The 17017-nt window shown below is 35.4% G+C and overlaps 1 protein-coding gene across 4 annotated transcripts in view; it reads left to right on the top strand.

The window, feature by feature from the left end:
* Smg5 (Smg5 nonsense mediated mRNA decay factor) overlaps nt 1-17017 on the top strand; it is a 535039-nt gene that overhangs the window by 96582 nt on the left and 421440 nt on the right. For all 4 annotated transcript variants that reach the window (XM_069823861.1, XM_069823860.1, XM_069823859.1 and 1 more), the window contains exon 6: nt 2869-3088. In XM_069823861.1, coding sequence (XP_069679962.1) covers nt 2869-3088 — 220 coding nt within the window. The remainder of the gene's footprint in view (nt 1-2868; nt 3089-17017) is intronic.

Raw genomic sequence — 17017 nt, 5'->3', positions numbered from 1 at the left:
CATATGTTTGCTATTTTCAACTAGCACTTTCAAAATCACTGAGTTTAGTATTTACAGTATTTAATATCCTACCAGAAACTTTCTGCAAACAATCATTGAATGGCACGCGAATTACATTTCATCTCTTCACAAATTAAAATCATGTCCAGACATTCCGAATTAGAAAATCTCAACATTGTGATATGCAAAGTTGAATGGTAGTACAAGCATCACTTAAGATTGGAAGACTCAGACACCTACTTCTACTGGATATTCACATAATACTGGGACAAGACGGCTTGACTACCAATTATCCCGTACCCCTATCGAAAGGAAGTCGAGAACAGCTGATGAGTGTTGCCATGTCTGGTCATGTTAGTCATGCAACAAATTTGTGATACTTTTTATTTAATTTACACGAAAACCATCCATTCTATCGAAATACACTCTCTATGAGCATTGACAGAAATCAAGATCTGTGCTGAGTAATTATCCACAACAATGATATTAAAGTTTCGGAATTTTTTTTTCTTCCGAAAACTATAAACTTTCCACGTTACGCTCAATATGATGACCAATTTGCTCTGTACATTTGGACAAATTATTTTTGACAAGAATTAGACAATGAAATATATACACAGTAAGTATACCTTCACTAATAAACAGAGGCTTACAATGGGCATCAAAATTTGAACCACTGATAATACAGATAGTCTTCTTTTGCAATTTAAGAATCCTATTTATATTACAGCTATTTCCTTAAATTTGAATACCCCACCATGTAGCAATATGCTATTAAAAATGCATGATAAACATTCTTAAGAAATTCCTTGGATACCAAGCTTTTTAAACATCTTAACAAATAAATCAATAGTCTAACACATAATTTATATGCAGTTCGCATGTTAATTTAGAATCCAGAATTAAAGCAAGTAATTTAACATAATATTGAGCCTCGTTAAGTACTGTCTGTCTTAAAGTAAACAATATTTGTGAGTTTTATTGGTGTTAAGATTGAATTCATTTGCCTGAAACCATTCACTTGTGTCTTCGTAGGACAGAGTCATAACGTGGTTCAAATAATTGAAATAATTACTGGATAAATACAGTGTTGTATCACCTGCAAAATCTATACATTTACTATGACTATTAGAAGGCAAATCATTAGCTGTAATTAAATATTAAAGGCCCAATACCAATCCTTGGGAACTTACTTACTTACAAATGGCTTTTAAGGAACCCAAAGGTTCAATGCCGCCTTCACATAAGCCCGCCATTGGTCCCTATCCTGTGCAAGATTAATCCAGTCTCTATCATCATATCCTACTTCCCTCAAATCCATTTTAATATTATCCTCCCATCTACGTCTCGGCCTCCCCAAAGGTCTTTTTCCCTCCGATCTCCCAACTAACACTCTATATGCATTTCTGGATTCGCCCATACATGCTACATGCCCTGCCCATCTCAAACGTCTGGATTTAATGTTCCTAATTATGTCAGGTGAAGAATACAATGCGTGCAGTTCTGCGTTGTGTAACTTTCTCCATTCTCCTGTAACTTCATTCCTCTTAGCCCCAAATATTTTCCTAAGCACCTTATTCTCAAACACCCTTAACCTATGTTCCTCTCTCAGAGTGAGAGTCCAAGTTTCACAACCATACAGAACAACCGGTAATATAACTGTTTTATAAATTCTAACTTTCAGATTTTTTGACAGCAGACTAGATGATAAAAGCTTCTCAACCGAGAACACTCTTATCAATTGCAACAATGTTTGAATATTCACCACTATAAAATACACTTTAAAAACAATTTGATAGACAACTTTTAAACAAATCTAAGACAATATCTTTTATACCATAATACCCAAGTTTACTAATCATTATGTTATGGGATACACAATCGAAAGCCTTTGATAAATCACACAAGATAGTATATGAATCTTATACGTTGGTTACTTAACACGATTTTTTGAAGTCTTAGTTTTCATGCACATTATCTGGTTTAGACCTGTTGTTTGGGGTTCAATATGGGTTTTGGATGGGATTGATAGTACAGTAATCCTTCCATATCTGTGGAGGATATGTTTTAAAACCTAATGTGGATACATGAAACTGTGGATATCCTGTTGGTAAATTGCTATTGCAGCACGTGTCAGACCAGTGAAAGGTAAATAGTGGAGATAATGCCATTGAGAACAGTGTTGCTAATTGATAAAACCATAGTCTGTGAATACAGAGTGTGACTAAATTCTAGATTTTACAAAACTCTTATGTAAAGATGCCAGGCACTAAAATATGTATGGTAAAACAATGTTACTGAGATTAACTGCAGATAATTGAAGCTGCAGATACAGACTCTGTGGATAAGGGGATTACTGTATTTTTCGTCATTAATTATTAGTGTGTGTTGTTCTGTGAGGTAGGCCTATAATATGCGTTAGAGCAAGTAGAGGTCTGCCAGTGTGAATTTTTGTGACTTTACACTAGAAAGTTATGTGTAAGAATACAATCATAGATAATTAGAAAAATCTTTACTGCATACTGTAGAGTCGTTATTTTAATGTCTGTATGATACATATAACAAAAAAGTAAGCGCTATTTAATGACACATATTTAAGAATCACAGTGTTTTTTCTGTAAATGGGAAAAGTAAAATTGAATAAGATAAGATGAAGTCAATATACAGCATATCATTTCAGTGGGTAATTAATTGTGCTCTGTTTGCAGTACGTTTTTTAGTAATGTAATTAGTAATTTCGTACCTACTTTGTCATGAGAAATCATTTTGATTGCCGAGTTGTGCTGTAAAGTATAAGAAGTTCAATTAACATCCCATTATTATTTACAGTATTTTGTTCTGTTTTTAATATTATTTTATTGTCTACAGCTTGATGTGTAAGCAACCTTTTGATGGTGCAGAAGGTAACTTACAAAGATTGTTAGAAAAAAATTCACAGTGGTTTGAAGTGCACTGTAACAATCAAAATCGAGTTGAAGATAGCTTATCTCTCCACCCTGCCGAGCATATCCATCAGCTGATCTCAAGATTTCTTTTCCTAGCAGATATATGGTTCTTCAACAAGAGGTCATTAGTTGAAACTCATAAGGTATAGTTCAGTTATCTCAGATTATTTTAGTTACATATCATTGTTAAATGATTACTCCTCTCATGCATATTCATAATAAAAAAAAGTTAAGTGATGTATCTAACCCTAACCCATTGGCGTTCATGGAGGTTAAGTTTACCTCTACTGTGGTGCCAAGAGATAGTGAAAAATTCAGTACTTTCCTAAAATGAAAATAAGTATCAAATGTTCCTGTATAATAATTGAACTATATATAATTTGATTACAAATTCTGTATTAAATTGTGTTATGTATAAGTTTGTTTTTGTGTAATGAGACTTGAAGCAATCTTCAATGTACAGATTCCACATTACATGTGTCATGAAAGTGTGTTTTTTTTTCCATTAGAATTGTGCTCTAGGAAATCATCTCATCATACTGGAGCAGACAACTCCGAAGTATGGCACATAAATATTACAAATAAAATATGATTGAAACTGTCTGTATTCTAATCTAATAGAAAGCTTATCAATTGTATCAGTCTGGCAGTCTAAACAAAACCGTATTTTCTCTTGAATGGGACAAAGAGTAATTTGGAAGTGTTTATACAAGACTAAATTTCAGCCTGGGTAGTGCAGTCGGTCTAACGCTGGTCTTCTGTGCTTGAGGTTGGGGGATTGAGCCCGGCCCAGGTTGATGGCATTTAAGTGTGCTTAAATGCGGCAGGCTCATGTCAGTAGATTTACTGGGATGTAAAAGAACTCCTGCAGGACAAAATTCCACCACACTGGTGATGCTGTTATAACCTCAGGAGTTGCGACCGTAGTTAAATAAACCATAAAAAAAACACTAAATTTCTTATTTATGTACAGTTATCCTGAAAAAGAATGAGACGATTCTTGGTCGTCGGAAGTTAAAGTTCTACAGCGCGGTTCACTCGATATCGACGTAGGGATACATAACATGACAGATAGTACAAGAATTGTTACAAGGACCACAACAAGGACAAGGACCAGAATAAGGATCACGAAGAAGACTGCCATTTAAGGCCAGGATTTCACAACATAGCTCGAGTCCCAAAATATCATTGCTTCACTGTACCGAATGGCAAATGCCTGCTAAGGGATCTACATTCTGGACTGCTGCTATCACTGTCTTGTCTCGGTAGCTCATATAGTAGCGTGCCGGTTCCATTGTATAACCGAAACCTCTCGTGTTCGATCCCAGGTAAAACTTTTTTTTTTATTGAGGTGTAATTAATTTGTTCAGAGTTCGTCGACTGTCTAATTTGTCGAAAAATATGGAATAATTTATGCCCAATTTCTGGGTCTTACAAGTGGGCTGAACCTCGTCAAAAAAAATAAATCTTACTTGGAAGTTAAAAGTATTCTTCCTCAAACAAAAATCATAAGAAACAAAAAGAGACCTGTGAACTTAAAATCTTGTCCACATGCCATCAGCTTCTATTACAGCTCTAAGTCGATCCGGCATGGATGTCACGAGATTGTGGAATAAGTTCTGATCCCCGGCGAGATCTTCCCAGGTGTCAACAACTTGATCCCAAAATTCGTCTCGATTTCGAGGGTGTCGGTGGGCATAGATGGCTATCCTTCTCTTTTTCAATTCCGCCCATAAATTTTCGATGACATTCAAATCAGGTGACTTCGGAGGCCAATTAATGATTTCGATCTCGGGTCTCCTTTGAAACCATCTTTGAATGCTTGCAGCATAGTGCACGGGATGGTTATCCTGCTGGAACAGCAATGTTCCTTCGGGAAAACGTTCTCGGGCGGAGAGAAGGAATATATTTTCCAGAATGTGCTCGTAAGTTTCCGCATTAAACCGGCCATTGATGCGTTCTATAACGCCAGGTCCATCGTAAGACATCCACCCCCAACACGATATGCTAAAGCGCCCCGATCTTTCACGTCGGTGCACATAGCGCTGATCATGTCGGAGACCATCCTCACGATAGACACGGACAGGACCTTCGTAATCACTCGAGATGGTTGTTTCGTCGGAGAAAATTACATTTCTCCAATCGAAATCCACTCGATTGGTAGCGAAGGCAAGACGGTCGACAGCTTGTGCTTCCCCCAATATTTCCATTTGCGCAGCCCTCCGGCTCCTAATACCGCGGTTCCTCAACCTGCTGATCACAGTCCGTGAAGAGCCGGGAAAGTTAGATGCTGCTCTTATTTCGTTAGCAGTCAGAAAGGGGTCCTGTTGAACTGTCTCGAATAAAAGAGCATCCTCTTCGAATGAAGAAATCCGCGGACGCCCAGGAATAGGGCGATTTTCGACCTCCCCAAAATTTTGGTAACGATGAACCCATCTCGCGGCTGTACTTCCAGGAACACCGACCAAACGGCCAGCAAATCTAGCCCCATATCCAGCCTCAACTAGAGCTATAACTCGCTGTCTCATGTCACGTCGGTTCGCCATTACGATGAGAAATGAGAGATGACGATAATACTTTAGTGTAGACAATGACTATTTAACGTGATATAGAATTATTGAAATAAGAGGCATCTTGCATAGTAAGAGTTAATAAATCAACCCTAAATTAAATATCTAAATAACAGGATATAACAGGAAGTCCAATTGTTGCGAAACTAATCAAATTAAATCTAATTACATTAAATAAACAAACCCCAAGTTATGACACCACATTGCTACAGCTAAATTGTATGTTATTAACATAAGCATTGAATAGGTCCGTGATTGTGCATTGGACGACAAAACCAAACATCGAAAGTTCGAATCTTGCCGAGGAATGTAACTTCTTGCTTTTTATAATGTAAATCAGACTTATAACTACAATCATTCATATTTCTTACATTATTTATTAATATTTATAGCCAACATTGAATTTGTAAAGAAAAGACTTTAAAAATCTCATATGGAATTTGTGATCTGTAGTGACATAAACATAGATTATCTCTCGGAACTTTTCCGTAAAAGTAAACTAAATTCACTCCTTGAAACTGGAAACCTTATTCGTAGGGTCATTTTCCCATAGCATACAAGCTGAAGTAACAGCCATTGATAAACGTTTTGTACACAGAATTAGACTGAATTCCTATTCGACAGAACCTATAATCAATGGCTTGTCTGACCATGATAAACAAATCCTATGTGTTTCCAATGTCACTGAACAATTTCAAAATATTAATTTAAAAACTAAGAAAGGATCGTAATTGCTGTATCTAGTGATTATTTACATTTATGTCTACAAAATGAATCTTAGAAAAACATATATGATACTGGTACTACTGATATTAAGAGTAAATATATTGAATTTTTCACTTAATTTCATAATCACTTCAGTGGATGATCTCCACTCAATGTTGTGAAATAATTCAAAAGTTAAAACATGTAGATAACGCAGGGACTTCAAAATCTCATGTATTAAAAAGAAGAATCTATATGTAATGAGTTGCAATGTAATGATCTTCATGTTCTTAAATACTGCAAGAAGTACAGTGTAATTTATCAAAAATTATGAAAGAGGGAAATAGAATATATTTGAGTAGAAAAGTACAAAATTCAGATAATGCAATTAAACCTATTCGTAATATTATTAAATTTAAACTTGTAGATATCCTAAGAAAGAAAATATTTTTTCATTAAAACCAATGATTATAAAGTAGAGGATCCCAAATCTATTGCAAATTCTTTTAACGTATTATAGTATATAGTACAGAAATATTATTGACAACTTAAACATTCAAGATTTTGCAAAAGATACTGCAATTGGTTACTTAACAGATGTATTTAATAATTATTATTAATATATGTAATTAGTCAATAACTGCAACAGTGCTTATACATTCAATCATAACATGAATAAAATTGAATGCAAACACGTAGATAAAATAGTTAAAATTAACTGCAGGGGTGAGAATGAATTAATCCAAAGCCATACTTTTAACAAAAATTGTTTTGTGCGAGTGCATTTCTTACACATATGGGAAAGCTATTAATAAATTATTGTAATAATTACTCAACAAATGACATAGCCTAAGGACTCTAAACCTTTGTAAAAGTTTGTCTATTATTATATATTTTTTTAATTTAATTTTAATTGTTAGTTTTTAATATATATGCATTTACATTGTATATATATGTGTGTGTATAAATGCATTCATTAGATTAACGTTTATAATATTATAACTTGTAATTTTGTATTGTTTGCGATCATTAACACTTAATCTCAGGACTTTGTAAAACTATATTTCAACGTGACTTAGCTATTTCAACGTTATTTAGACAAAAAAAATTGTTGTGTAGACTAAGAATCGAACTCGCACTCTTCTACACAACACGCAGAAGTCTTACCGTCTGAGCTATGGAAACGACATGAAAGCTTTCCTTTCTGTGCAGAGTGTCGATCTAGTCATGAAGGTCCATTGTCGATTTAACTACAGGATTTATGTATATATTTATCTTTTATTTATGTAATATTATCATATTTTTTGCAGTTTTTTAATTGAATTTCGGAACGATGCTAGTAACAAACCAAATAGCCTGAATTTAAGTAACTCAATATTCGTTATCTTGTGTATCGGTGCTCTGGTCTCCGATCATGCGCAGTGTCTTACATCTGAGACTTAGGAATATTCAATCGTCTCATCCTTTTCCAGGGAAACTGTACATATTGAAAGAAAGGAACTCTGTCTACAATTGGGAACCACTCTTTCATTCGGTATTTGATAAATAATCGTCAAATTTGATAAAAAGTACTGCTAAATTGTAACAAGATAATATTTTCCAGAACAAAATTCCTTACTGACATAAAATATGGAAAATATACAACAAATTGTACTGATAAACTACGCTGATTGGCAAAAAAATGGAACACCTTGAATATTTCCAGGTAACATTTAATTATGGAAATTTCATGAATTACAGTATTATGAAACGAAATTGATTTTTGAGACAAATTAAATGACTCTATGATATAAATATCGTAAAATATAAGACAAAATATCATAAAATTGAAGTTTGAATTAATTTGTGTGAATTAATACCTGTTCACACATTAAAACAAAACCTAGTAGTGGGTGTTTTCTCCTCTTGCTCTGATGACAGCTTCCATTCGGCTTGGCATGCTCCTTACCACAGTACTAAATGTATTCTTTGCCCAATGTTTTCCCATTCATGCCATAAAGCTTCCCTCAGTTGTTGCATTGTTTCTGAAGGGTGATCTCTGCCTTGAACACATTGTCCTAGATTATTTCATATGTGCTCTATCAGATTTAAGTCCAGGCTGCATGAAGTCCATCCAAGAGACACGATACCAACTTCATCCAAAAAATCTGACACACACCAAGCAGTATGAGGATGGGCATTATCATGCATAAGGATAAAATTTTCTCCTGCAAATATCGAGAATGGAATCACATGATAATAAAGAACCTCATTAATATATCGTGCTGCTGTTAGAGATCCATTTTCGATGAGAACAAACTCCATTTTCTCGTTGATAGATATTCCCGCCCAGACCATAATGGAGCCGCCTCCAAATTGTGTGCATTTAGAGATCATGCAGTCCCTTCCATCTGGTCCTCTTATGCAGAATCTGGACTTGTCTGTAAAGAGTACATGGCTCCAGTCTTCATGTGTCCAATGTTGGTGGTTCCTTGCAAATGCAAAATGATTTCTGTGTTGTTTTGCATACAGCAGAGGACCAGTTGCGGGCCTCCAAGGTCTCAGATTTGCTTCATCAAGCCTTCTTCTAACTGTCCTTTCACTGATGTTGATGTGTGTGGCCAATTGAAGTCAATTACAGACTTCGACAGCGGTGGTGTGCCGGTTCTGCAAGATCTGATGCAATAAAAGTAGATCATCTCTGACTGAAGTTTTTCTCTTACGGCCTAAACCCGGTCTCCTAGTGTACTGCTGAGTTTTCCAAAAGCGGTGCAGTGCCCTATGCACAATAGAGTGGCTGCATTCAATCTCTGGGCAACATGTCAAAGACTGTGGCTGTTTTCCACCATTGCCACTGCAGCTCCTACTTCATGAGATGAGTGGCTGTGAAACCAGGTGGCCCGGGTTCGAATCCCGGTCGGGGCAAGTTACCTGGTTGAGGTTTTTTCCGGGGTTTTCCCTCAACCCAATACGAGCAAATGCTGGGTAACTTTCGGTGCTGGACCCCGGACTCATTTCACCGGCATTATCACCTTCATATCATTCAGACGCTAAATAACCTAGATGTTGATACAGCGTCGTAAAATAACCCAATAAAATAAAAAAAAAAATTCATGAGATGAGAGAGGCATATTTCATAAAAACACAAAATGGCTATCTTATATCAAATGGAAAACACAACAATGGATTCATAAATTTTGCGTTATTCATTTTTTCCCTAGATCTTCAATTGAACATCTTCTGCGCAGAAACAAAGTTTCTAATGTTATTATGTAGCAGACATCACTATTAAAGTTTAACTTAAATTTTTTGTATTCTAGAAGTTTAAAATTGACGCAGATAATCAGTTTTATCATAACTGTTGATGAATGTACAATAATTGATTTAGTTTGTATTAAAGATTTCAGAATGTTTCTTTTTTTTTGCCGGTCAGTGTATTAAGTTATTTAGATTAAATAAATAACTACTTTACTGGTTAATATGTAAATTGTGGTGTTATTTTACCTGATTAACTAGTTTCGATGTTATTTCCATCACCTTCTGAATTCAAAAGAGTTCTACAGTCGCACTCAAACCTGACGTTTGGTGAGCACCAATAACATGCGAGCGTGACGTTGTCACAAGTACACTCTCTGTCTCTGTCTCTCAGCTGCAGTAGTTTTAAAACTGTTGAGCGCGACCATTTAGCTGAGATTGATTTGATAGGGAGATGTGGAAGGCTTCTTAATAATAATAATAATAATAATAATAATAATAATAATAATAATAATTATAATAATAAATATAAATATCATCAGATTGCATTGAATGAAATTAAAAGCCACAAAATATAGAACAATTAGTTGAGTCAGGTGTAAATAATCGTACTCACTGAGTTTATATCATTTTTGTAATAGTTTTACTTTTATTAGGGTTAATAAAGTTGTCAAATAACACAAAGGTGCAGTGTGATAAAATAAATTGAATGATAGGATTAATCTGAAATAGTAATTTTCTGTAAAAAAATGAATTGACATGGTCCTAAATAGCATTATGTCCATGCTGTCAAAGCATATTCTTGCAAAAATAGCAGTTATTATATGCCTGCACATTTCATATATGACACCTTTATAAAATATCCTGTTTGTTGCTCTCAAGTCCCGCATAATACACTATTTTTGTGGAATATTTTAGATTTAATTTTCAACAATGTACTGTAACAGCAATGAAGCATTTTGGCCACTGAATGGAAATTTTTGCTGATCAGTTTGTCCTTTCAGTGTATTGAAGTGTCTGTGAGTGTGATTACAATGAGTGTTATACGAAAAGTGCTGTGTCGGAAAAATTGGAAATCTTACGAAATACAATGAAAACAGTACTTTTAATCAGAAACAACTCTCTGATTCATTAGGAATCCCATCATCGACATTATGGATGATGATAAAAAATCACTACTCAATCACTACAGCTGCGATGTCGGGAGGATTTAAGCGCAGGAAAGCGAAGTGTGGTAAACATGAGGACTTGGAGAACACGCACAAAGCAAACAACTATAAATGACCTTTTTCAAAAGAATTAAGTACAGTACATATTGTAAATGCCTTTGATGTACAGTACAGTAATTACATAATGGAGTAATACTGTATTACCTTTCATGAATCATGTATTTCAATAAAGAAAAATGCTAATAGATACTGTATATAAGACAAAATTAGTATACCCGCCTAATATGCAGTCCCGGTTAATACGCGGTTTACACGCAGTCTCTTGAACAGCGTCTTATCGGGGTTTTACTGTATTAACCCATAAAATTGAACCACTGGGGTTAGAAATGTGATTTTTATTTCTGTGTGTTAAGAAAACATTGAACTTTCATGATATATACATGCAGGGTCCCTACAACATACCAATTTTCCGACCGCACTTGTTATTTGATCTTGAGACTTTCTAAGCGGGGAGTATGCGACGAGTCTGCTTGCCTATATATTGCAATGCAGCACAGCCGCTATTGGCTACCGCCGATAAGCAGACACACCTGTAAACGTCAGGAGGTTTGAGCGCAACTGTAGCACTATTACTTGTTCTTGTGGTTATTGCTTTGATGCGGCAGTTATGTTGAGTGACGCATAAAGATGTTAGGCAGAAGGAACGTAATATTCATCTCCTTAATGTTGGAACAAGTATCAGGTTTTAACTATGTGGGTTATAATGTTAATAACAATTACAAAGTAAAAGGAATCTTAGAAATACTGAGTAGCAATGTAAGAAGTCCACTGCTGTGGAATAATTAATGGTTAGCATATTTCACTGTGAAACAAGTGGGTCTGGGGTCAAATCCTGGTTGGGACAAGTTATGTGGTTGGGGTTTTCCGAGTTTTCCCCTCAACCTATTGAAGCAGAATTGCTGGGTAACTTTTGGCATTGGACTTCAAACTTATTTCGCCATTGTTTACTGACATATCATTATCATCATTTTCATAACCTAGTTTAAGTTCATGGTGCAGTGTGGTGTATACTTATAAGGGGTTGACCGTTCAGTGACAAATGGACTGTCTCAGGGTAAAAGGTAACAAGTCATTTTTCCATTTTGAATCTTGCGTACACTACTTTTAACACTTGAATATAATTAATTGATTAACTAGTGGACTTACTCGTGTTAATTATGTAAGTTTGTGTGGCTTACAGCTGTTTCAGTGCTTCACGCACCATCCTCAGAGCCTACTAGATCTCGGCGTCATCTCGAACTTCTCTGCCTGTTATGTGGGTGTGTTTGATTGTTGAAAGGTGTTGAAGAGTGGAGTCAAATAGTGTGTGTGTGTGTGTACTGAAATTGATCTTTGTGTTGAGAATTTGATCGGGGTGTGTTTTAGTGTGTTTGTATATTTCGTATTGTTCTAGTGTGTTGGGTTTTTGGTTCTTGGGTTGTATGTGTTGGATTTCTATGTCCGCATTTATATTATTGTATGTATGGTTAGCATTGGTTATGTGATCGGCATGTGTAAATGTATTGTGTCCTCTGGTTATTGCTTTAATGTGTTCTTTGTAGCATGTTTGGAATGATCTGCCTGTCTGTCCTATGTAGAACTTATCGCAACTATTACATGTGAGTTTGTATACGCCTGTGTGGTCGTATTTATTTGTTTGTGTTGTTTGTGTGTTGAGATGTCTTTGTAGTGTGTTTTCTGTTCTGTATGTTATGTTGTATTTCTGCTTTCTGAATGAAGATGCGATCTTATGTGTGCTTTTGTTTTCATATGTTAGTGTGATGTATTTCTTGTGTTCTTGTGTTTGTGTTGTGTTTTGCGTGTTTTTGTGTTTGTTAAGTTTTTGTTTTGTCTTTCTTATGATGTTGTCTATTATGTTTGGATTGTATCCGTTTTCGTGTGCTATGTATTTGATTGTGTTCACTTCTTCATTGTAGTGTTGTTGGCTCATGGGTATGTTTAGTAATCTGTGTACCATTGTCCTGAATGCAGCATGTTTGTGTTGTATGGGGTGGTTAGATGTGTTGTGTATGTGTGTGGTGGTGGTGGTGGTTGGTTTTCTATATATTTTGTAGGTGTGTTTGTTGTCAATTTTTGTTATGGTGATGTCTACGAAATTTATGGAGTTGTTGTTTTCAAGTTCTAGTGTGTATTGAAGTTTTGGGTGTAATTTGTTTATGTATTGGTGTAGTTTGTGTATTTGTCTTTTGATTCCTTTGTATAGTTTGAGTATGTCGTCTACGTATCTGCCAGTATATTATGTTGTGTGCATATTTGTTATGTTCATTGTTGAGTATGTATGTTTGTTCTATGTTGTGTAAAAATATCTCTGCTAGTATGCTGAATATGGGTGATCCCATTGGCAATCCTTCTGTTTGGGTGTAGTATTTGTTGTGTGTGAAATAGTTTTGCTTTGTTATGATGTCTGTGATTTCGATGATAAGTTCTATATAGGACAGACAGGCAGATTATTCCAAACACGCTACAAAGAACACATTAAAGCAATAACCAGACGACACAATACATCTACATACGTCGATCACATAACCAATGCTAACCATACATACAATAACATAAATGCGGACATGGAAATCCTACACATACAACCCAAGAACCAAAAACCCAACACACTAGAACAATTCGAAATATACAAACACACTAAAACACACCCCGATCAAATTCTCAACACACAGATCAATTTCAGTACACACACACACTATTTGACTCCACTCTTCAACACCTTTCAACAATCAAACACACCCACATAACAGGCAGAGAAGTTCGAGATGACACCGAGGTCTAGTAGGCTCTGAGGATAGTGCATGAAGCACTGAAACAGCTGTAAGCCGCACAAACTTACATAATTAACACGAGTAAGTCCACTAGTTAATCAATTAAGTCATTTTTATCTATTTTACAGGAGAATCATCTAAAAAATTAATAACGAAATACTTCGAGACTCTCAAACTTGGAAAAATTATTTTATTGAAAATATTTAAAAATATTTTTGAAGTTGTAACTGTTGATTTTGCTGTTAACGAAATTATTAAGGGCTTAAGCTGACTTATTCCCTTATGCTCAGATGGACACTTATGGGGTAAAAATTAACAAGTCACTATTATAATCTTAAACTAAGTTGAAAATTGAAGTAATATTTTTAACATACACTTCTGCATTGACATTTAGAAAGATTTTTATTTACCAATAATTATTGGTTCCTCGGTGTGACTATTACATTTTTTATAAGATTATTAAGAACTTCAACTTGCTGAATGTCATGTATTTGCATTCAAAGTAAATTTCACTTAAATTTGATCCTTCTTTCCATATTCTTTTTGTTTTGATACAGTGTCATTCAGCACCTTAGATGAATCGGGTGGTAAGAAGACCCTAAGTTTTATCATAATTTTTAAAGTAAGTCATTGATTCGTTATATGGACAAACTAATCTAATTATTCTAAGAAAAGTTAACTTTTAAAATAAATTATAATTGTTATAATCTTAAAACTCTTGTGGAAATTATAAACCCTTTTTACTAAAAAAAAATAACGTTTAACATTATTCAAATCAAGCTTTCAGGTATAACTCCCTGTGAAGTTGATTTGAATAATTTCGAGGAAAAAATTGTTCCGGGGCCAGATATCGAACCCGGGACCTTTGGTTTTAACGTACCAACGCTCTCCCAACTGAGCTACCCGGGAACTCTACCAGACACCGATCCAATTTTTCCCTCTATATCCACAGACCTCAAAGTGGGCTGACAACAGTCAAGCAACCAACATTGAATGCACACTAACTCTGTGTGACTTAAATTATGGTTTTCTGTTAACGAACAGTGACGTGTATTATGCAAATCAAGCTTTCTGGTATAACTCTCTGTGAAGTTGATTTGATTAATTTCGAGGGAAAAATTGTTTCAGGGCTGGTATCGAACAATTTTTCCCTCAAAATTATTCAAATCAACTTCACAGGGAGTTATACCTGAAAGCTTGATTTGCATAATACACGTCACTGTTCGTTAACAGAAAACCACAATTTAAGTCACACAGAGTTAGTGTGCACTCAATGTTGGTTGCTTGACTGTTGTCAGCCCACTTTGAGGTCTGTGGATATAGAGGGAAAAATTGGATCGGTGTCTGGTAGAGTTCCTGGGTAGCTCAGTTGGGAGAGCATTGGTACGTTAAAACCAAAGGTCCCGGGTTCAATACCCGGCCCCGGAACAATTTTTCCCTCGAAATTATTCTGTTTAACATTATTATCCTCTATGTGAAAAAGAATGGTTAACATTCAATCTTCATACTAGCCTATAATACACAAAAACACTCATGCTAAAATGAACTTATTACAATCAATACAAAAACTATAACAATTTAATACCAATTAAGTGGAGCATTTAATTTAATTTTTCTTAACAGTTTGAACAACGAACTCAGCATTTTTTTTATTGTTACTGTGCTTAATCATCGTCTTCAGAATGAATGAGAGCATCTTGCACATTTCATGCAGTAAATAAGTTTCTATGATAGAGAGATGAAACCTTTCTTTTTCTCTGTAGAGGTTGGCAATAATGCACTGTAATACACTTGAGGTGCTAGGCAAGAAGACTCCCCTTACGTAAAGATTAGTTTTTTGGTCTTACAGAATAATATATATGTCGAACATGGAGTAAGGCCACTAAGGGAGAGTACCAAAGAAGAGGGATTAGACTGGTGCTGGTGATTGAGCCTCGGCATAGCTTAGTGATTAGCAGTGGCAGCTTGTGCTTCAAAATTTTGGTCGTTTACTTTCTTACTACAAAATATTAGGCCTACCATGCAACAGTCGTAAAAATTTCCAAAAACTCACCTATTTGTGTAGAAAACTCGGTCGAGTTTTTGTGGTTTTTAGAGTGATCCTGGAGATGCTGGATGTTACTAACATCATCCTTTGTCCAGACCTCTTCTCCAAACAAAACACAAGGAAAATAGAACAAAGATTTTCTTCTTTCACAGCCACATAACCACTGAAACTTCTTGGACGCTTCAGAAATACTGGCACAAATAACACTATTAATTTCTTAACACAAATTCTTACATGCCACCACATGCTCTCAACCAGCTTGACTCAAGTCACTGCAGCAGACACAGAAAGCAAAAACACCAATAAAATACAAGCTCACCCTCTAAAAAAACTTGTTTTCGCACTCAACTGCAGTCGCGGGACAGGCATGTTCTGCCTCTCAGACTCATTCTTTGCAGAACTACTGCCATCTGTTTCCATTTTTCAAAGCTCGTTTATCTCCCTCTTCGTTTATCAACAACTTAAAATCCACACTGGACAACACCCCTCTCATCCCCTCGCCCCAGTCAAGCCAGTCCCCATAAGAAGCATGTTCATTTACTGTGGCAAGTTAACAATGAGGCTCCTATGAATGATTCTAGTTGGATGAGAAACTTATTACAGTTGATCATACCAATCGTGTACTTATACCACAATAATTTAACTTGTAAATTTTTTCAGATGTAGCGCAAACTTGCTACAACCTTAAGGAGCCATGCCTGGTGGTTAGAGCACCCGGATTCGATCCCCAGTGCTAGAGCGAATTTTTCTCCATGAATAACCAAGACTCCCTTTGCTATTCATGTTAGATTCAGAACGCAAAATTTTTAATCATCTCATAGTAATGTTTTGTAGAAAACTTTCATTGGTTCATCTCGAACACAATGGAGTCACTTCACAGACTGCCACACAAATCTGTCTCCATCATCTTTGCATTTCTTCATTTGCATCTCAGTTTTTCATTAGTGTGGAGTAATCTAGAAAATTCTTTATGTCATTTCAGTGATTTTAAAAGGATTCCTATTGGCAGCTAATCTTATTAGTTGTGACTTGTTGTGAAGGTGAGTGATGGACATGTGATTGTTTTTTTTAACGTTTCGTTCTTGCCATAATCACAATTACACTTCATTCTGCTGTCATATGATGGTAGTAATTATTTTTACTGCTCTCATTTCGACAGTAATGGCTTTCGTTTAATTGAACGTTCTTTATTTTTTATTGATTTATTTTATTTGGAGGAAGTTTTTTGCCTCACTAATCTTGAGTTACTGTGTTTTCTTGAGACTTTTGCTTTGATGACAGAGAATCCACAAACATCGTTTTGGTGTCTCGATTAAAAGAAAGCATGATTCCTAGTCCCAAAGACTTTTGAGAAATAAAAATCTATTAATCCTGACAGATAAGGTGATCTTGTATCTTGAGAAACCATTTTCCAATAGATCTCGAATAAACTTTCCTACTTTTCTTCACTAATTTTCTCTTTACAGTTCAGATGACAGGTAGTTAGCCTAGTGAAGGATTTTGTCCTGAACTCTTC

This window comes from Periplaneta americana, chromosome 4 (genome assembly GCF_040183065.1).
Source record: "Periplaneta americana isolate PAMFEO1 chromosome 4, P.americana_PAMFEO1_priV1, whole genome shotgun sequence".
Classification (NCBI taxonomy): domain Eukaryota; kingdom Metazoa; phylum Arthropoda; class Insecta; order Blattodea; family Blattidae; genus Periplaneta; species Periplaneta americana.
This window is presented reverse-complemented; position numbering and strand designations above follow the sequence as displayed.